Source organism: Megalops cyprinoides, chromosome 17 (genome assembly GCF_013368585.1).
Source record: "Megalops cyprinoides isolate fMegCyp1 chromosome 17, fMegCyp1.pri, whole genome shotgun sequence".
Taxonomy (NCBI): domain Eukaryota; kingdom Metazoa; phylum Chordata; class Actinopteri; order Elopiformes; family Megalopidae; genus Megalops; species Megalops cyprinoides.
In genome coordinates, this window is record NC_050599.1 from 19,212,617 (window position 1) to 19,235,148 (window position 22,532).

Sequence of the window (22,532 nt, forward strand, 5' to 3'; positions counted from 1 at the left end):
TCGTACTACAATCTAATAAATCTACATTCATGTCATAGTCTAACTTAATTTAAAGTGTGTTTCTAGGTGGAATTGTTTGAAATTTAGATGGTCAGCAGTCGCCTAATCAAAGATATGTTTTATTTTTATTTCATTCGCTAAGTGGCGGTATTGTGCTCGGATTGAATAGAAACGACATGTCGCTGGTTGTAATCCTCGCTCTTATATTCCGCAGCTTCTGCAAGTTTAAGAATAGCAGACTGTATTATCCTTAAATTATTAAGGAGATAGTATTAAATTATAAAGGGTAACACCACAAAGACACAAATTAGCGCCAAATGCAAGGGAAGGAGTGCAGTGAAACAAATGTCAATTACAACCATGTATTTTTTCTCTTTACTTAAAGGGAGTGGTACAAATGAAAGTAAACAAAACCAACTTGACGGAGGAAGGCTACAGGACGTACAGTATTCTCCTCAGTCCGATTAGTACGGAGTGAAGTCGATGCTGCGAATCTTCCTGAAGCTGGTTTTCCCTTGCTCCAACAGACAAATGCTGGTACTTACCATAATTGCTCGTAATTGTATTTACTGTTTGGATTTCCAGTCATTGATCTGAAATGTAAGTGACACGATTCGAATCGATTGAAGCATCCTAGCTAAACGACCATTTACCTGCATCTGGTAGCGCTCAGACACAAGATCTTCCCGAACGAAACAAAAAAAAGTTCCTGGTAAACACGCATCTTTCCGAATTAAATGGACTGACGGAAAAGAGGAGCGAGAAAACGGCTCCGCACGGAATGGGACGGTGATCGGGGAAATAGCTAAAATGTTTTTTTTCAGGGAGCGTTCTTAACGCGTTTCTAATTAAAGACATGCCGGGGTAATCCACAAGGGACAGGTCCTTACGTCTACAACAGAGAATAAAAAGTGAGCGAGCCTCTAGCGAAAGACCTGATACTTCATCAGTACACACACAGAAGTTGCCTAGTGGAGTTTTGTTTTCCACCCACTTTCAGGTCGATAACCACAAGATGACCGCACTCGCATCCAATATACATATATAAGAACCTGTCTCTCGCTCTTTCATGGTGTAGTGCGAGACCTTGGAATATATGGGGCAAGACGGCGCCGAAGACTGAATTTCTCCAACTCGAGTCACATTTACATGTAAAATCACGGAGCGCACTGGGAGGTCCGCAGCACAAGAGAGGACATACACCTGCAACGAGAAACAACAAAGGTAATTTGATTATTTATGCGATGGTGCTTTCAAATTATGGTTTTACTTTAAGATGCATAGTAGCACGTTAACTCGCAGCGACCGTGGAATTGAAACAATTTGAAAGTTGTCTCCTCTTATTCTGGGCGATACTATAAACTACGGTGAACTGTTAGGAGCGACTCGTACTGCTTTCCTATCTCTGGAAAACGGCATTTACTGCTTGATCACTGTTAAGATAAGATTAGTAATTTACTGTCAATTCAGCTGATTGCTATCAAGGAAAAAGTCAATCCAGGAGTATCTTACTTTTCCGTGTAAACTCAAAACGACTCTCATTTTAAACAACCAATACCAAATTATCGTAATTGTAGATTTTGCACTATGTTTGCGTGTTTATGCAGCATACATTGAAAATTGTGTCTAGTTAGTATGAGGATCTCGGTATGGTGTCAATAAACCCCCTTGCCTTAAATCATTCCTCCAGGGTTATAAGGAACGACTCAAAGCACGGGGACTCGCTTTTCTGAGATTTCAGTAGCAATGAGCGGACTGCGCAAACCTGCTATCGTTGGACTCATACTGTTGATCTGCACTGCTGGATACTGCAAGGAGAACACTGTTCCCACGGACACAAGGGAAGACGATAGCCTTTTCGAGTGGATCATGGACATCGTGAGACATGCGAAGGAGCATCGGGGGAAGAGCGGAAACACATTGCAGTATACTTCGAAAACTCAAGACTACTCAATCGATCCAAAGGAAGTGCACGATTACAAGTCATATAATGAGGATCAAATTCTCGGTGAGCATACTCTTATCAACAGCTGGGCGTATCTATGGGTTCCAACAGATGGTTGTTTAACTTGTCAGCAAGTTATAAAGCAGCTTTACTTGCGGAGTCACTAGTTAGATAGGGAAAGTATTTTAAACTCTAGTAAATGTCAAAATGTCTATATGTCCTATGCATTAATCGAATGGAATGCCAAACTTTTACGAATGAAGACAGTCGTTGAACAAGAATATCCTGTCGATCACACGACACCAAGAAATGATTTTTTTTTCTTTTTTTTCAGAAATCTTTCCCAGAGATCTGAGAAAGAAGGAAAAGTTTATAATACACATAACAGGTAAGCCACCAGAAACTCTTCATGTGTGAAGCATATAAGTGTCTGTGTATGTGGGTCAGAATGTGGAGTGGGGGTGGGGGCTGCGGGGGGGTAGACAGACTGATCATCATCATCCACTCTTACACTTGCTTCTCCTGTCTTCCAGGTCCTCTGTACTTTAGTCCGAAATGCAGGAAACATGCATACAGGCTATACCATAATACCAGAGACTGCACAATACCAGCATGTAAGTACTTTGATCCTCTGCTGGAGAATGTAAATAAGAGAGAACGTGTCATTTATCATCACTTATCATTATTGTTTATTGGCTTGGCTTGAGCTTTCACAGTAATAGCATAAATCTTCTGCACAGGGAGCAGGTATGGTTGGTGCATTTCAGCATGTAATCTTATCACTCACACCATATCAGTTTTGTAAATATATGGCATTAAACTGTAATGCTGGTGTCTGGACAACAAAATCAGATTAGTACTGTGTGTCTTCCTCTAATAATTTATGTGCATGGGAGGGAGGAGGGGGTATATCACCATGCAGTAAAGTAAACAGGCCTTTCTTTTTTCAGACTACAAGAGATGTGCCCGTCTTCTCACGAGGTTAGCAGGGAGTCCGAGATGCACAGAGGGTTAGCTTTAACAGGTAAGAAAACACTCCTGTTTTAGACTGGGAATAACTGCAGTGAGAAACCACAGAACACATGTGAGACTGTAGATTTGTTTGATGTACATGTACACATCCTGGTAGTTTTTAGTAGCAGTTTTTTCATTACTAGATCAAAACCGTTTAAATAAATTTATCAAAGGTAAGCCAGTCAGCCAGTGCCTCACCTGCTTCACAAAAAGCTGTGTATGCATGATTTAACTTTAATTATAAGTTCACTTCCATCTTCCATTTACAAGTCGAAGAACAGTAACTCTCCACCACCCAGGAAATATTTGGCCATTGCTACTGAATTGCAATAGGTTTAATTGCAGCACAAAAGATTTGCCTTTAGCATTTGTAATAAATACTTTGTGAATCTCCTCTTGTAAGAAAAATAAGGAAAGATGCTTTTGTGGAGCAAACAAAATGTCCTTCCCTAATTACCCGCGTGTAAAACGGAGAGGACGTAAATCACGAGCCTGTTCAACACCATGCATGTTCCGTGAATGCAGTGTCATATATCTGTCTCAAATTATGCTTGTAACACCACTTTCGTGGCACTTCCACGAGGAAAGAATTTCTAACTCAGCCAAATACAAAGTGCACTAAATTTCACTTCCTGTCTATTTTAGATTTCAGCAAAACCAGACATATTCAAGAACCAAGAAAAAAGTGCCTTGGAGAACCAGAGACCCACTGAACGCAGACCATTTATAACATCCGTCATACGCCATTGTGAACAAAGATTTATTTTTTACAAAGGAATGAATTACTTCCATAGACTTCTTGGTATGTTATCACCATGCGTCTTGACAAGGATAGCTTAATACTAATTCAGATGGTGCAGATGATGTTTTAAAAAAAAAAAAAAAAAAGAAAAACAAGAAAAAAATAACTAATGGGTTCTTGTCCTGCTGCCAAAAACAAACTAGGTCTTATTTTTCAGAAAAAAAAGAAAAGGGATTTTTTTAAAAGCAACATTTATGTTAATGTTAATGTCTGACATGCCTTTCCGGGTTGTATTTTTGTTAACATTTACCATTGTTTCTTCTCAGCACTGGCTGTTACTTGACAAAAGGCTTTCTTGGACCACTGCAGTCACTCATTCCTAAATGCTGGGATCACACTGAAACCTTTTATTAAATTATTAATTGCATGACAATTTTCTTGCCTTTTGTCTTTGCAAGACATTTCTTAAGCAGAGACAATACAGTAGATTAAGTGCTGGTTACAGTTTACTTTCTGTAAAATGAAAACAGCATTTCTGTGAAACTCGGTTGAGTGTGGTACATAGTATATTTATATATTCAAGCTATTGTCATTTGTCTCTCTGTACATTAAATGTATAAACATTCCTGCTAGCGTGCAATATGTAAATATTGTATAAATTAAATATATCAACTATAAATTAAAGTGTTTGGCATACGATATCAACTTGGTGTTGAGAAAAAATATTTAAATGAAATATATTTAAATAAATTATACGATTGGTACAAATATTAGAAGCTTTTTTCTTGACTTATGGTGTAAGGTTCTTGGTTTGTGTTTTACTGTTTGGGGTAAAAAGCAGAAGGTTCATAACTGACAATGAATATTTGTGCAGAGAGATCTGCCTGTTCACATTCCATTCAACTGTTTTAGGAGTTAACTTCACATGCAATCTTTGGTCTACATTGGAATTATAATGATGATTTCATACATACCTGTTACTATATTCCTATGACTCACTATGTCAGATGCATAAGCAGTGTTCTTGAACAGCTTGCTCTCAATTTAGCTGGTTAATCTATACAAAGATGAAATCAAGATTTTATTTAAATGACAACAGATTCTTGTCACAGCTGAAATTAAATATCCAACAGCAGGACCTTCCAACCATTTCCTGATGCTTCATTTAAAATTTAGATTCTCCCTGTATGGGCATCCTGTCAATTTTAAAATTATTTGTAAGTATAAACATCTGAAAAGTGTGGAAACAACCAGTTCTTCTCGTGAGCAGAATGACAATGAAAACATTTGGGAATGCCGTCCCACATAACCTTTGACAACATTAAGATGCCCCTGGCTCCTTTGACAGCATGCGCACCTACCAGCCCGAATACCCGCATGACTGCCTAATGATCTCTGAAAAATCACAGAAGAGAAGACTGACCCTGGCTATGGATCTAATGGAAAGTCAGTTTCAGTACAGTAGCACACTTACTTACTTGCAAATTTCTGCGGGTTCTATCAATGTACTAATGTTTTCCAAATACATCTGGTGTATCCACATAACTTGACACATTTATAATATATGACACTTTCAAAATAAAGGGATGCACATCAGTATAATTTTCAACAGTTATTTTCTGAGTACATTATTAAGCAACAGGTTTGTACAATAACATGTACAACTAAAATGACACTATCACACCGAAGGGATACACATTAGTATTATTTTCAATGATAATTTTCTGAGGACATTATAAAGCAACAGGTTTTGCACAGGGATATGCACACATTACAAGTTAACACTGTGTATTAGTTGCCATAAAGAACAAGCAAACATCTGTGAACATCCAGGTATTTGCTGTGTGCAAAGCATGACAGAGTGGAGATGGACAGAGTTGCCAGTTTTATAGAGCAAGCAACTAAAGTAGTAAAACCGCTTGTTTTACTAGCATTTTAAGAAAACGAACAGTGTTCCCTCTTAACAAAACCCTCAGTATAATTACTACCAGAGATGAGGTTTTTTTCATTATGGTTAACTACATATGTTTTATTCCATGGTTTGAAATCCACTACCTCAACACTGTGTTATAAACTGGTGGATGTGCAGGCCAAATACAAGAGCAATGGATCTAATCAGTGTTGTTGTTCTGACCATTTTCAATCAGGTGTTATCCAAGGTCTAAACACTAGTCATTCCAGTGCTGCATAAGTTAATGTACTGTATGCAGCATTCATCACAGAAAATAAGTTATCTGTACTCATTGTTTATTTTCAATGTAGTGTTTTAAATTTTTAAATGTACTGTTAAATATAGTGTGACCTCACACAACATTTAACACAGCGTTTTAATTCCTCAAATTCAGTGTTATGCATGGTATGACCTCATAAAACAATCAACGAGACAATCTTTTGGCCAAATTGTAACCTCATCTTTGTCTCCCACTCACTAAATGTCAGGAAAATCACTGGTAATTTCCTGGAATTTTGGTGTCACAGAGTGATCTCATTCAAGCATTTATTCTTAGTTGTCCATGTCATATTTATTTAGTTACTTTTCATCTCCTCATCGGGGAAAAAAAATTAATGTCAAGAAACTTCTCACCTTTGCTCTCAAATGTGTAAATTACATAAAGACAGTTTATTTAACAATTAAGACCACATTCAATGTGATGGACGGTCACTTGAATTACATCCATCAATGTTTCTCTTGGTATTGCAAAGCCATATATCATCTCTGAGCAATTAAGTGTGTACAATGAAATCTGTTCAGTTAGACTCATATTAGGTAGTCTACAGAAGCTCAGGGGTGTTGCATCAGGAGTGGTTGTCCAAAAATGCTCTGCAGCATCTAACACACTGTTCATAAACCATCTCAAAGTCTTCGTCGCTCCCCTAAAAAACAAACAAAAAAATTAATTTTTTTGGGGGCAAATATTCATTTAAGCTGTATTAAATTTTTACACATTGTCAAGGACATCATGAAAAGCAGGTTTACTTTTACATACAAAATTAAATAACTGTGGTAACAGTCTGCATACTTATATAAAACATTTATACATACATTTTAAAAACACTCAAACAAGCTATAATGGAGCTTTGAACCACACCAACTTAGTTCATACACCCGTACATCCATGATGGTAACAACCAAACAACCAATGTGCACAGCAAACATCTTAAGCCATCTTGGATTTACCAACATTTACACACAGCCTACAGAACACGATTCCTCAATTTATTGCATGAGGAACATTAACATTGAGTTTCTCCTATTCTCATTCATGCCCATTCAGCAGCAGCAACAGGTTAACACAGAAGGGAAGATGGCCTGCATTCTCTCTCTCCCTCTGTGTTAGGAATGGTCCTGAAATTAGCACACTGTCAAGCCTAGTTTCTATAGCTGATATCTGTCAAGGATTCCAAAGGAAGTACTAGTCTATAGCTAGCTAACTGTAAACAGTTTTCTTTGTCTGATATCTAGACCAATGTTTGCCTTCTGCAGTCTGATAACTGTCAGTGGGTCATAAGCTATAGCTTTTTCATTCCAGCTCCTACCATTCTAAGCCCTTTGTTGAATGACACATAAACACTACAGATAAGTGAGCACTACTGTATTTAATAAGAAAGAAAAATACCTTCACAGGCATGTGTTGTTGACACAATGTATACACACATTCCAGCCTCAGAGCACAATTAAAAGTGCTGACATGGAGTGGGTCCAATGTTTTAAGTTCATTTGATGAATATTCTTTAATGACACATTGTATGAAACCATCATTTAGAAGATATAGAATAGGTAATTATATCAACTGAAACACATGGAGCGGCTACCTGTGATATATATTATTGATACATCAGTGATATATTAAAATAAAATGAATATTACTCAGGCATAAGTAAAGCTGACCCATTTATCAATGTAGACTACTAGTAATAAAAGCTGCATTCAGTATCTTAAAATATGTTGACTTTTGTGAATATAGTTGACTTTTTTAAATGCAATGACCTGTTTCCTGCATCTGGTCATTTGTGTAACTGAAATTATCTTCAAAAAATGAACAGACAATTGTCTGTTAAATAGAAATATTCAGATTAATGTTAATAATTAATCCCTTGTAGAATTAACTCATGTAGGCATGTGGTCATGGATCAATAAAATAAATGTTTTTGAGGTGTTTAAAATGGTTATTTTTACTGTTTCTGCAAGCTGTGATATAGGCTATGATGTAGCATTCTACATAGGTCCAATGTTCAACGGTCAGCCCATGTAACATTTTCACAACAAGCACTGACTGTTAGAATGTATGTACCTTGCCAGCTACAGCAGTAGCAACACACATTCTGTGTTTAAAGTGAATACTAACTCGTGTTAATGCAATACTCTGAATGATTCTTTTAAATATGGAGAACTTGAAATATTTTTTCAGCTACTGCAACAGGAAATTTGCTCTTTAATTTTATCACACAAATAAAAGTAAATACTAGCAGGCTGTGATTCCAGCTAACCAGCAGGAGTAGCTAACCCTATGAATGTGTAGAATAAATGTAAATGTTTGTTCTTTCTGAAAAATAAAGTCACTGTTTGATGTGTGTCTCTGTTCTGATGGCAAGCTGTCGCAGTATAAGCAGAATAACCCACTCCAAGCTGTGCTGCTGAATTAAAATAAATTGTTTCTGTAACAGTTACTTTGTTGAGAGATTCGGTTTCAGTCTTTCAAAAGTGATTAAAAGTACAAATATAGCTGGGGTGTAAGTAAATAATAAACAAAACAGACTTTTTTGAGAGCTAACTTTATCCGAAATCAACATTTTGACACATTCTAATGTCAATTTAGTTTAGGAGTCTGTTAACTGGCTGCCTGGATGAGGCATGTTCAACGGACACAGATGTTCCATGAATACAAAGGTTCCATGTAGCCAGCTATTTAGCCAGCTGTCTCTTACAATGCTGGCTCACAGCGAGCTCTCACTCGCCGCTTCCAGCAATTTAGATCGTCTCTGCATCGAACAAAGGCGCAAAGAGTAACAATTTAGCTTACGCTGTGATTCGAAGAGTCTGCAGAAACGGGCTTTAGAATTTGTGGGGTGGAACCAACACGGCCACAGCGAGAGGACATTGGGAGACATTGGTCAGTATGTTGTTCTGTATGCATTCTGATTTTGGTTTGTAAATTTAATTACAATTAAAATTGTATTAATGAATGAAATTAAGTGTTAATCACTGGGACAGCCCTAAATCTTGTAACTGATTTAACACTAACACACTATAAGATTATATTCACCCACATACATTTAGCTAAGCTAAACTTTAACAATCCAGCTCCTTTTGGGGTAACAGAGAAAAGAGTAGGTCTTATCCTGTTTACACACCATTATTTTGTTCCGAAGATGTGACAAACTTAACAAGGACCCCAAAAGTGCAGTAAGAACTGAACCCTGGACACTGTGATATGTTACATCGAACGCAGATGACTCAACAGCTTTCCTGCTACTATGCATGACCAGGCCATTGTAAGAATACTTACAGTTATACAAATTCACACATACAAATCCTAGGTGTGCTCTGCAAGCGTGTGTTTATTTTTCCACTGAACATCTAGGAGAAAAAGTTACTTCTGAGGACATCTGAGGTCTTTGTGCATGCATTTCACAACTACAATGTTCTTATTTAGACCACTGTCCCAGTTGAAGGCTATTTTTCAAAAGTTGCCAAAATAAATCAAATGACTAAAGGAAAGGCCCAACTGCCAAGACATCTGAAGAAATTTGTATTGCACAACACCCGTCTCTGACCCAGCTAATCTCCTCACTACTTTCTCTCAAAGACATGGTTCAATTGAAAAATAATCCCTGGATTTATCATGGCAATAAGGTCTGACACATTCAAATTATGGAGTACTGTGTTAATGTGAGGACCTCTGTTCTCTGTAAAACGTGGAAAATCAAAGAGGTCCAATAGAGGCTTAATCAGCCTAACCTCAAAAATGTGCTCATGAACCTGACTTACAGGTTCTCCAGTCCTTTTCCTTGTCATTATAGTTAATGTACAGTTGTAGAGTAAGACATACATCTTACAGTTATGGCAGCTTAACAATAAGATACCACAAAAAATAAGGCAAGAATGTAATTATGTACATAACACAAGTTACATCGCGCAAGGTGTCATATTAGACACTGTGCGTGTGGACGCAGTTGACAGACCACATGAAAACGAGAACACTTTTTTCAAACAGTACAAGACCGATAATACGATTTAAGCTTGGCTGGATTTTATAAGAGCATGAAGCAAACAAGCAGTTTGCCTGAACCATGAAATTCCTGAGAGTTTTTCCATTGAGCTGACTGCAGTTCAACAACTGGACTTCAATCACATCCCCTTCTCCAGAGAGAAATCCCATTATGCTGCAGAGACCGGTGCTCTTTTCCAGGCCGTTGGGCAAGGCTGCCAAAAACATCTGATGCACTTTTAAGCCTGAAAATTAAATGGCAACCAACTATGCAGTGAAATCACATAACGGTTAAAATGTAACTTACGTAATAGGGATCTTTGATGATCAGCTGCTTTTGAGGATCGTACTTCCCGAGGAGCTCGATTTGAGCTTTGCAGTTTTTCACCGTGTTCGCCTTCTTGTTGAGATCTCTGGATTGTTAAAACAAAAAGACATTTATTGCACATAATGCTATCTTCTTTGGGGAATAAAGATAAGTTCTCTAAGAACACATCTAGAGTTGTCTTTTAATGCTGTCCTAATTGCATCTTGAAACTGATTTTTGATCAACAAGTCAAAAATACTTCTGCTTATGGAAAATGACTGCCTTAAAATACCAAGCAGACATCTTATAAACAGCAGTTAGAAATTCCTGGTACGCTCAACCAACCACTTTCCCTGGGTTCTATTTTCAAAATAATCCAGCTGCTTTCAACAGTATTACCAGAATAGTGCATATGGTAACTAACATAAAATATCATGTCATTCCCTGTAACAAGATGCAACATGAGTCATGATGTCCCTGGAACATGAATATGGAATATGAAACTGGAATATGAAGCAAAGCTTGGTGAGATACTCGCCTGTGAAAAAATTACACATCCAGGACTGGGAAATCCAGAATGTATTGTACACGCCTAAATGATTAATGATAAATGATGATTAATGAAGTCCAGCGATACTGAACCTCTATGTAGCTATATGTTTACCTAAGGTTTGTGGCAGTGGACAACTTATAGTAATCTAAGTCTATCTGGATAAGAGTGTCTGCCAAATGAATGTAATTTAATGTATTACTTGAGGATAGATATGGTTTTGGAGTAACCATGGAGAAAAAGCATAGCAAACATCTGTGTAAGATGCATGCCGTAACCACATACTTGCCTTCTAATACTTCACCAAGACGCCACTCTGAGTGATATTTACCTTTCATCAAGACAGAAATCAAGTGGGCAAAAGCTTAGGATGGAATGCACACAAAAAAAGCAGTAACTTTGGACACGCTCCAGTGACGACGCTAGCAATGTTATCCGTTCAGACAGCCTTGCAAGGTAGCCAGCTACAGGCAACTTTCCAATCAGACATGCTAACTCCCAAATTAAAATTAAAATGTGAAAAAGTGAAATGAGAAACAGACCCCTTCAAAGCTGCCTATACTCACCTGAAACCCAGAATACAGCCACAGTAATGAAATAATCCCCCATACCCCATCCCGAGCCATGCTGGCCAAATTCAGTATACAGAACTTGGCACTTTGCAGATTGAACTTTCCTAACTGGAGGCTCATTATAATTGCTATGTTCTGAGGGTCACACCTGCAAGTATGTTAAGTGAAACCATTCTGAATGTAGTTCTACCGATGATTTAATGCTTGCAAAAACATTTTTATATTAATATTAATATCATTAATAGTAGTAAACGTTATTTATACTGAGCCTTTCGTGCAGTTTCCCTGCCCAAAGTGCATAAAATTGGGACCAGAATAAAGGTGTTTCTGACTGCTGTCAGCTTACACCTGTGGACTTGGGGTGACTGTACTGTCAGAAGAACATAATGTGTTCCAGTCAATTCACCTCAGATTGCTTCTATGCGGCCTTGTTTGAAGTAGGTATTATGGATGTCTGTTGAGCAGTTGAGCTCTTTAATACTGGGACACACTTCCGACTGCGGGAACACACACACTGAGTGGGCAAGAGTGTGGTTTGAACCAAGACTGTGGTTTGGGACATGGCCAAAAGGCTCATTAAAATCCATGCACAAGCGGCCAATTTATAAACTGGCAAAATAAATCCTGTCATGAGCCTCTGTGACCTTATGACCTGAAAGTCTGTAAGGTTGTGGGGACTGCTGAGGACAAAAACCATGTACAACTGGCTAAGTTAGGGAACAGGAAACACTTAGGACTGAAGGATGGAACTACAGAAGGAGAACCACAGAATCGCAGGCAGACAGAAAGACAGATGGACAATCTGAAAACACATGTCCCTTTCGACTTTGTTGGCAGGGCATAAAAACATCACCAAACGAGTTGGGACAGTGCAAAATAGCTCAGTACATGCCATCATATCATTTCCACCTTTCCTATAATTACATTAGCCAATAACTCATCTAAGAATGAATTCTATTCCTGGAATACTACAAACTGCGCATCCAAATCCTGCATGCCGGCTAAAGAGAGCCCCATGTTGAGCCTCACTGCTGGAAACTCCCATAAACTCCCACTGCCAAGTCTGTGGTAGAGCTGGGCCGATTATTGCTTTGGGCGGGGGCCAAATGAGAGCGGGGCGCAACACGCAGTTAACGGCCGTGTTTCCACCAACTGTCAGAAACGCATTACAATATCACGGAAATAATGTGCGTTACAAAATGGACAGTTTCAGTCCTGGGTGACGATTGGTCGCCGGGCTTTCCAGATCATGCATATTCATGATAACTGCACAGCTAGGAACTGCTTAGCTGAAAGGAGTAAATCACTTAAGCTGGACTTGCCTATATCACTGAGCCTCGCACCTAACAATGCACAAAGCCGCACCAATATTCGTGACACACTGCAGACCGTTTTCCAGAGCTCACTGCTTTAAAACAGAGCTTGTTGAGGACATTGAAATGACAGAAGTTTCTCAGAGGAGCACCCAGTGCAGACAGTGCCCGGACTTTAACAAGGTCTGTTCGCAACAAAGCATATTTTCACCCTTTCACCAAAAGATTAGAACTTCTTGATATTGTTCAAAATGTCAGAATCGTTCTAATCATCAGTGCAGGGAATAAACTGATAAAAAGAAAGCATAAACACTCATCAAAACTGCCTTAATCTATGTGTAACTAAACAAATAAAAGTCCTTCTCACAGACCCTAGTTAGAGCCACATTGGGAAATACATTCTTCCCAAAGAAACATGAAGCATCCAAGGAACTCTGTAAGCTGATTACAGACTGGATCCCAATGAGCACATGACCCATGAATGTTCAAAGTAGCAACATATTTTACATTCTGCCTCAGAACAGCTTATGGCTACCGCTACGAGCAGCCAGACTTTAACCTCAATCTAACATGAACAAGAGAAATCACTGCACAGAAGTTATGCGTTCTTTTTGTGGTGGATGCAGTAAAAATCCATCCTGCTCTTTTACACATTCAATAAAAACAATGACGGGAGGTAAATCCCTTTTGTAAGCAATCGCATTTAAGATCTTGCTCCACTTAACTGGGTGCAGTGCTCACGCGAGACCCTTTCAGGTTCAAAATGTTTCTGTTTGACTCTGTAGCCTTATCATTCTTTGTCAGGCATCCAACGGTTGCTTTCCATAAATACATGCACTGCACATCTAAAATAATCTCATCATTAATCAATAGGCATTGGGCACTCCAGCAGGTAACAAACTAGGCAAATACCCAGGGAGTCATGTTTACCTATTTGCAGTCTAATTAAGGAGTATGTAAGTCTGTTGATGTAATTCATTAACTGCGTGCCTTGTGTGGCCTGTATCATAAACACATTTTCAATAATGGAATTATTGTTGGAGGGTGATGTTTCCAAATAGCCTGAAGTGGAAATTTTACATTAACCATCAGTTGTAACAATTTAATTAGGAAACCTTTTCTCCCCTACAGGGACAACAAACCACTGCACCTGCTATTTACTGACAGAGAAAGCAGCATATTTCAACATCTACATAATGCAAAACAGTTCTTCACATTGAAAAATGCTATATATGCATGTAAGAATAATTACATACCTTAAGTTGCTTTCATCCATGCAAAGCATGTGATCAAAGGTCATAAAATCCTCCTTTGTCACCTAAAAACAGACAAAAAGCCTGTTAATTTCACTCTCTTTAGAATAGCAAGCTGGAAGCCCTATAAAAAAACATTTTACACATATTGAGTAATACGGTGGGACTGAACCATGACAAAGCTGATCACAATCTAGAAACTCTTAACTGTAGGATCACTCACTCATGCTACACTCATTCTCTCTTTTGTGACGTTCAACTTTAAAGCTGAGGAACCACTATCAATGAGCGACAGCTGTGATGAGCTCAGACATGAAAAAACACATTTATTGCTAACAATTGAAAAAAAAACTTCAAAAACTTCCTAAGCCTCTTACAAAAAAGGTGCAAGAATCATTTAAGTAGCGTCGGTTTACTTTGTGATTATGTATGAGTTAATCCATTTGAAATAAGTGACAATGAAAACAATGTTCTGTGTTGGTTTAAGCTTACAGAAGTCAGACCTAATTTCGCTGACAGGCTCATATCTTTAAACCTACTAATGGCTACTCAAGCCACTTAGGCCTGTACATGGTTATGAAATACATCAAAGACAAATCTAGGCAATAGAAAGGAAAAAAAAAAACTTCAAAAATACATTTTTTTAATGTGCAATAAAACACCCAAATGGGACTGAATGAGGTTGACTGAATGTCCCAGTGCGGGGATCACATACCCACAGGAGGACATCTGCCCCGCAAAGAAAAGCAACAACAAGAAAAATGGGCAGCTGAAGGTAATTTGCATCATGAATATACTATCGTGCAAATTGCTGAGAATGTTCATCTTCAGAATCAAGTTCTTTAATCTTTTTCTTGTGGTGCACTGATACATCTGTTGGGCATCTGAAACAGCCTGATTAACGGCTGAAATGCACAGACCAAGGCCGTAGCTAACAAAGCGGGACTCAAGCGTACATTACTCAGCTCTGAAAGTGGTTAAATTGTGATGGCAAAATAGCTACTGTGCAAGGAGTACAATACAACACTGGATTGACCTCTGAGAACCACTGGTGACAGACAGACGGCAAAAACCAGACCATGGAATCCAACGCGCAATATTCAAAGCTCCAATAGAGGAAAGCACGCTTAGGTTCTTTAACACAGCAAATCTGATTGCGCATCTAAAGAAAGACCGTACAGCGCATCTGGCGTTCCTAAAAAAAAAAAGACTGAAGAAAACATTCAGCTCTCTGTACACAGTAAAAGCAAACCCCCAACAATGCTGGTTCTGTAGCAAACAGAAATTCGATCATGAAAACCCAAGGGGAAAAAAAAACAATAATGTGAAAAATAGGAGAATCTATTGCATTGAGTGGATACAGTTGGGTTTGCACCACCCCGCACCTAATCCTGCCAAGCTCATAGATGGCTGCTCAGATTTGCAGTTCAAAAATTATAGTCTCATCTCCATGCACATCCATTCAGTCATAAATGAAGTTTCAGTGGCGACATGCGTAACTCAGATGTGTCTAATATGTCCATGATTAGTTCAGCTGCACAGTAGACTGACATGGATCTGGAATTACAAACTGTTTTTGCAGATGCAAAAGTAAAGCAACTCAAATACAGACAGGGGAATTTCAGTCAAATTTCACAATATACTTGAAACAGAACTGCTGAAATCAGCTCCACACATGGAAGCGTGTTTGCTGATTAATGCATTCAAATACTAAATTGCTAAATAATGCAACCGAATGAATAGGATGTCAGAGAAAACCAGTGCAATTCACATGGGACTCAACTGAGTGATGTCAGTTAAATTCATGTAGGTCACAGAGCAACTAAGGAGAGGCTGGATTTTAAGTTGTGTACACAGAGACTGTGGTCAACATGATTTTCCCACAATGCACTGCACTCTGGGAAAGCCCAATGTCTTTCATGCAGTGATAGACGCCTGCTGTTGTCTAAGCAAACCTGTTAATACTTGGTGTGCAGCTTAAGAACAGTGGGGTATGTAGCAGTTTCACACGCTCTGCTTATGAACTGGCAGACACCTGAGGAATACATTCAGAGTTTCTCACCCTCAAAGTCATATTTCTGAGCAAACAGTTATGAGAAGGTACCAACAGGTTAGGAAGGTACTGTAGGCAAATGGTCACAAGATCTGAGGATCAATATAAGTATTCTAACATACACTAATGTATTCTGAACAAGTGACAGACATGATGAGACAAATTTCATGAACCCAAAGGTACATGAGGAATTTTGCAAATATTGATCCAAAGAAGGCAGTCTATTTATTTTATTCTGCTTTTACACTTGGTGACTTACGCACAAGAAACACACAAATGAGACCCAGTAATCCAGAAGTCTCTATGATCTCTATATCCAAAATGTTCCAATTTATGTCAATATTTAAACATCCCAGTTTGGGACAGAGGCACAACAAAAATTGCTTCAGGATGAATGGCTGGTGACTTACAGCTGTGGTTAACATCTAGAAACCACATCTGAGAAGTTTGTGGAGATGGGGCTCAGGGACCTATGGAAAAGCTATGACAACAAGTTTACACAGATCATGAGACCATGCCTGGTAAGTGTGCCATTTTGTGTAAGATGTTAAATATAATATTGCTTTTAATGGTTCAGGTTCACTTTGGGGAATTTCAATTTGAAGGGATCTGAATGACAGCAAAAAAAGTTGACAGAATCCAACACAGCAACAAAACTATGAGATGTATCGACACAAAATCTGCAAGCAGATACTTCTGTCACCCCTCTAAACCACTTTCAAATTTAGTCTGATTCAAAGGGATTTTGTAGGATTTATGGCCACTCATACCTTTAGACTGTAGAGGTCACATCGTTTCATGTACAACCCACCAATTAATAAACCTGAAGGCGGCACAAGGATCACACCTCTGTGCCATATTTCATGCACATTTGTGCAGCTGTTCATGTGAGGATTTTTTAAAAAAATGTTACAATATTCAAAATTACAATGTGCCAGGCATAGTCTCTTTTACTTACTGCAGCCTTGTTTTTTAGTGGATATGGTACAGCCCACATACACACGCACACCAAATCTGACACCAATCAGCCGAACAGACAATGCTCTCCTTATGCATAGTGCCTGCAAATGCCACAAAATAATTCGCCAGTGGATGCCATGTACTTTCATCTAATAATCTGAATTTAAAAAGCTGGATGCCAGACAACACATAAATAATGTGTATAAAGTTTCATGCGATTTGAATTGGTGGTTTATGAAATGTCAATTTTGAAATTGTGCTCTTTCCAAAATCCAACATTGCGGAACCACTTCATTCTGAGGAACTAACTACTGCCACCCTGCCAACCCTCACTGTGTGACAGCATCACCAACTTGACTTCATTACAAGCAGGTAATCTAACTATCTTGTAATGAAGAATCACACTCTCACTCTCAACATCAACTGAACTGCTATACAGACCTTTTTAAATGACTAAACAACACATATTTGTACATGCTCAGTATCAGTTAGCCTAAAATATTCTAAATACCATGAGCATACGTTTCAAAATGATTTCACTGATACAATATGCCTGTCTTCAGAAGACTGCTATATACAAGAGCTTATCTGTAAAAAGGACAACTCTGATTTTGATAGTCTCTGAAAACATTCTTAGGATTTAAGTGGATAAGCTACCAGTCAGCAAAGAAAACTGTGCAAAGCCATCTCTGCCGCACTGCTGTTTTAAACATGTTTCCTCTTAGAGCAAGCTTTCTGCATGCAAAATTATTATATTTATCCAGCTCCACAAAGCAGGAAATGGGGATATGAGTGAACCTGAAACAGCTCACAGTTCAGATATGTAACAGAAGAATGGGCCCACCTTTCCAAAAGGAATTTTATGGGGTTATTTACCATCTGGGTCCCGAAAATCAATGAAGAACATAAGGACTGAAAATGTATTCTACCCTCATTCTCCAAAACTGGAGTTCATCTCAGAGAGGATTTACTTTTTGCTTAGATATTTGGAGAGGCTTCTTAAAAGAGGTATGCTTACCACAGTACAAAGTTTGGAGAAAATCAAAAACTTGTCGCATACAATTTACAGGATTTTGGTAGATTTGGCATAGAAAGACCTAATACTAAGTGTTGTCTCCATCTGTACTTCAGTGAGGTTTCATATAGACCGGTCAGTTGTTAAAAAGAAAATCAAACATGACTGTAGCTCCCCTCCTTACAAGCAAAGAACTCTGGGAATTGGCAGAAATAATGTGGGTGCTGGAAATAATTTGTAAAAAAAGATGAGCAACATATGAGCTCCAGTGACACAGTTGGCTACACAAACACACGTAACAAAGCTGAAAGTCTGTTTCGTTCAATAGGAGCATTTAACTTAGAGAGCTGTGAGGAGCAACACAATATATCATATCCCCATAAAAAATCTTTATCCAACGTTTTGGCAAGGTCTCTAAGGTATGACTCATCTGAATGGCAACACTATTAATGCATAAATGATCAATCTGCTTGTTCCATTTCTGCTTGTGCAATTTCCACATAAAAGAAGAGTATATCCGAGATGAGATTCTTTTGAGGCATTCTGCAGTTTCTCACAGTGAACATCAAATAAATAAAGCAATACAATACTACTGCAGGTCATGCTGTCTAAGAAACTAGCTAAAAGTAAGAATTACACAGAACACTACCTCAAATTGAAACAGTTTTAATAATGGTCATACTGTAAATATGTAAACTGAAAAAGATCATTGTTTATTATTTGCAAAATATGAGCCATGTTTGGACAGTATCCAGGAGCAAATGTTTTACAACCAGATTTACTGCATGGTTATGACAGCTTTTAATTGCATACTGCAACAAAACAATGATACATTTCTGCTGTGGTGTAAAGTCATAAACAGGCCTCCTACTTGGAATGCACCAGGCACGGCATCAGTCACGGCTTTGACCTCAGAGATTCTGAATTAGGCATTCAGTGGCACAGACACTTTTCTTCTTTCAGTTTTTCCAACTGGATATTTAGCCAATAAACAGCAATGAGGCAACGGGACCTTGAATTAAAGAGCCTTCATCAACGTTTCATGCTCTTTCATATCATTCAACCTATCCTATTAGCCCACATCAGTGTGGCTGAGGCAGCACAGGTACTGATCTGTTATGAATGCAAAAAAGTTAGTCAAAAGATCTGTGAAAGATGAACGTATATTAATTGCTCCTAACACTACAATAGTGTAAAGGGGACTATCAATTGACTATCCGGACAGGCAAATAGACCCTTTTCCATAAATTATTTAAACCAATGCTTCATGAACTGCATATACCTGCAATATAAAAGCATTGACACATATACATCACAACAGTGATGTATATATCAGGATATAGAGTATTTGTATACAGAGTGTGTGATCTCTAATGGGACCCTGTTCTGTTCATGTTACATTTACAAGTAAACACAAAAACATACACACAATTGGTGACAGGAAGAGGTTGGGCAAGTGAGTGTACCTGTCTGGCCCTGTGGTCTGAGTCAATGTCATGCTTCCTGAGGCAGGCCAGAGCACGGGCGTCAGGGGCGCTGCCCGTGTTCCAGTCCGACACAGCGCCACTGTCTATAACCCACTGCAACAGAGAACACAAGACTACTCTAGTAGAGCTGGGGGGGTAGGAGGAAGAGGAGGGTGCCGTACCTGCCTGGCCACATGCCTCATAGACACCCCGTGCTTCCTCATGCAGGCCTGCCCTCGGTAATCGGGCGGGTTCCCTATCTCATACGTAGAGGTTGCTGCACTGTCTATCCTCCACTACATGGAGAGAAAACAGAACATAAACGCAGCAAATACACAGTACATTCCAGCGTGTGAAAGACATTAATATTATTAGTAGTTGCACTGTTTTACCTTTACTGGAAAAACAGCGCATGTGTGATTAGTGTTTACAAGTGCTACCCTTGCAGCTGTTAGGCCTGTTTCACAGACAGGAAAAGTAGGTACGAAACATCTGGAACAGTCAGGTAACAATGATTTTTATGGTACAGCAACTTCAGAAAGTGGGCTTATGAGTAACATAACTGGGAAGCTTTCATTGCCGTGAGCCTTTTGTGAATTTGCCGACTTCCAATATTTTAAAAATGCAAATGAAATTACATAATGTATGTAAAAGCTTTTATTCAAATAAAAAAGAAGCTGGTGATACACCAATACCCCTCAGGTGTTTCTAGTAGAGTGTTTGCAACGGCACAGTTAAAAACAATTTTGTGCACCCACGTTTACATTATAAACTAGTTATACTATATTGCATGAAAATCTAACATAATAATACATTATTGTTATTGGTAGTACTGCTGGATCCCAAAAACAGTGCTTGCAGAGCATCCGGCATCCATGCAAATATTCCATGGATAGATGCCCAATTGCTTCTTACGGGCTACCAACTCTTAAATGTCCAGTGCACATGCCATATTTAACTTTCAAAACTGAATACACTTACTTTATCTGCAGTGCCTCTGTCTGTTACCATTTTCCTGAAGACAGCTTCTGCAATTGGGGATCGGCATATGTTCCCTTATTTAGAAGAAAAATAAACATAAGTCTCTCTGACATATTAATTCCACAAAATTCCAGGTTTTCAGCTACTATAAATATGTGAAAATACTAAATATGTTCTCCCCCACAAGGAGGAAATGCTGTCCTCACTGGCCTACACTGTGATCAGGGACAGACTACGCATGGATGCCGGCTTCCTGCAGCTGTCAGGCAAACATGGAACACAGCCAAAGCATCCATGTGCCATGCAGCATTAAAACAAGACTACTGGCTAACTATCTTGAGTGATTACCAAACATAGGTTAGCCAACAAGGTAAGCTAGTAAGCTAGGTACGCCGGCGCATTTTGTTTCAAATTTAGAGGGAAAATGCTAACACGAAACATGCTTAGCAGACACCAGTGTCGAGGGCAACACTTTCCTTGGACGCTCTAATCCTCTCATAAAGCTGCATAATCAGATGAGACTTAGCTAGCCCAAGATATAGGCAGCTAACACACCGGCGCCGGTGCACAGACTTCGACCTTGAAAACCAATGGTTAATGCAATGACGCCGGTGACCATTGGGGTCTATGAAATAGATCAAGCTAGCTAATGTTAGCCAACTAACAAGAAATTGCCAAAATTTAAGAATATTGCTAGCTATTGATTTAAAATCCTGTGATTTTAAAAATTAATGGCTACCTAATGGAAGACTTGTAAAATGATTACATTTTATTTCCGAAACACAATATTCGAGGAGCTAGTTTGATAGCTAACGGTAGACACGTGATACCGAGGGGTACAAAAGTTTATCTTGTTAATGTTAGCGAACTAAAAAAGAGTTTACAAGTTACACGGATCTAAAGTCACTTTCTTTTTTTTTTAGCATACTACTGCTAGCTACCTTTCTCGTTCGCTTTCTCAGCATGCTACTGCTAGGTAGCAATAAAAAGTCAAGTGGAGATAAGCAAATTAAGCGGCAAACTATCTTAATTTATGAATGAAGTCTCGAATTTTCCTTAGGCTCTCACTGCTTTGATGGCATAGATAGCTAGTTACTATGAGTGAATGACTATTACCATTTGACTTGTTTTTTTTTTTTTTTTTTTTTTTAGCTTTTCAGTAAATGTAACACGTTGTCTCCAAATGTATGAATTGGCAGGCTAGCCAATACAGTAGCTATGACATCAAATTTTGCTACCTATGTAGCTAGGTAGGTTGATGACTACGTAGGTAGCCAGTAAGGTAATCCAGCCAACCAGTCGACCAAAATCACTGAATTTAACAAACTATGAAGCCGGCCTGTCAGTGACTCCGACTGGTGCGCTGTCCCAAATCCGAAGGAGATTACCTATCCAGTAAATTACTGTTGACTAACGAATGTAGCTTGCTAGGCTAGCCACTTGCACTTGTTTCCGGCAATTCAACGTGATGCCGGTTGGTGACTGTATGGGATGTGCATAATATTCGTGAGTTCAACTTTTCTTAATTGTAATTAACATATCACTGTTGTCATCCCGTTACTAACATGCTCGTATGCAGTGTCAAAGAGCACTCGCTTACCCAAGCACACGAATAAAACGGACTTTCCCTCGTGAGCAGCCATGTTACTTGAGCAAAGAGGTCCTAGCGAAGTGATTACGTAAGCAGAAGTGTACTTTGTGTCTTAGCACAGTGCCTGATTGAAAAGGAACCGTTACAATGTGCGCGATGGAACATTTATTCTGGGAGTGTAAAGTGACAAAATTATGATACACTGAAACATTAGGCGAGTGTATTTGGCTTCCCATAGTTGTAGGTTATCCTAGTTTCAGATTTGCACGGGTTAACTTGTGTTGATCCTTCCATGGCTTTATGCATGCCCTTGCTGGTCTGGGAGAGTTAACCAAGTCTGCCACTGTTGCTCATATAACTTGGATGGATACACATTTGTTCTTTTGTACAGGAAGTAACTATGGATAAGAGCGTCAGCTAAATGAATGTAATTTAATGAAATGTAATTTAGTAGCTAGAACAGAATTTACTCCAGTTATGTCTAGACATCTAAATTGTCAGCTGCAGTAGTAATTGACAATTTAGGTTTTACTACAATTTACTATGTAATATAATGCAACA

The 22,532-nt window shown here is 38.7% G+C and overlaps 2 protein-coding genes across 3 annotated transcripts; one reads left to right on the forward strand and one right to left on the reverse strand.

The window, feature by feature from the left end:
• Positions 1-458: 458 nt before the first annotated feature.
• LOC118792616 (ALK and LTK ligand 2-like) lies at positions 459-4,320 on the forward strand. Its single transcript, XM_036550501.1, has 7 exons — positions 459-537; positions 1,079-1,224; positions 1,691-2,008; positions 2,280-2,333; positions 2,479-2,559; positions 2,896-2,969; positions 3,605-4,320. Exons 3-6 carry the CDS (start codon positions 1,747-1,749, stop codon positions 2,958-2,960), a joined length of 462 nt encoding a protein of 153 aa, XP_036406394.1. The 5' UTR covers positions 459-537; positions 1,079-1,224; positions 1,691-1,746; the 3' UTR covers positions 2,961-2,969; positions 3,605-4,320.
• Positions 4,321-5,036: 716 nt separating this feature from the next.
• acp1 (acid phosphatase 1) lies at positions 5,037-22,035 on the reverse strand. Of its 2 annotated transcripts, none has more exons than XM_036550517.1 (6): positions 21,981-22,035; positions 20,381-20,454; positions 19,400-19,513; positions 13,909-13,970; positions 10,218-10,323; positions 5,037-6,575 (listed from the first exon to the last, which is right to left on the reverse strand). In XM_036550517.1, exons 1-6 carry the CDS (start codon positions 22,021-22,023, stop codon positions 6,498-6,500), a joined length of 477 nt encoding a protein of 158 aa, XP_036406410.1. In that variant the 5' UTR covers positions 22,024-22,035; the 3' UTR covers positions 5,037-6,497. The 2 variants fall into 2 exon arrangements, with proteins under 2 accessions (XP_036406410.1, XP_036406409.1); XM_036550516.1 differs by lacking the exon at positions 19,400-19,513 and adding an exon at positions 19,582-19,695.
• Positions 22,036-22,532: the final 497 nt, after the last annotated feature.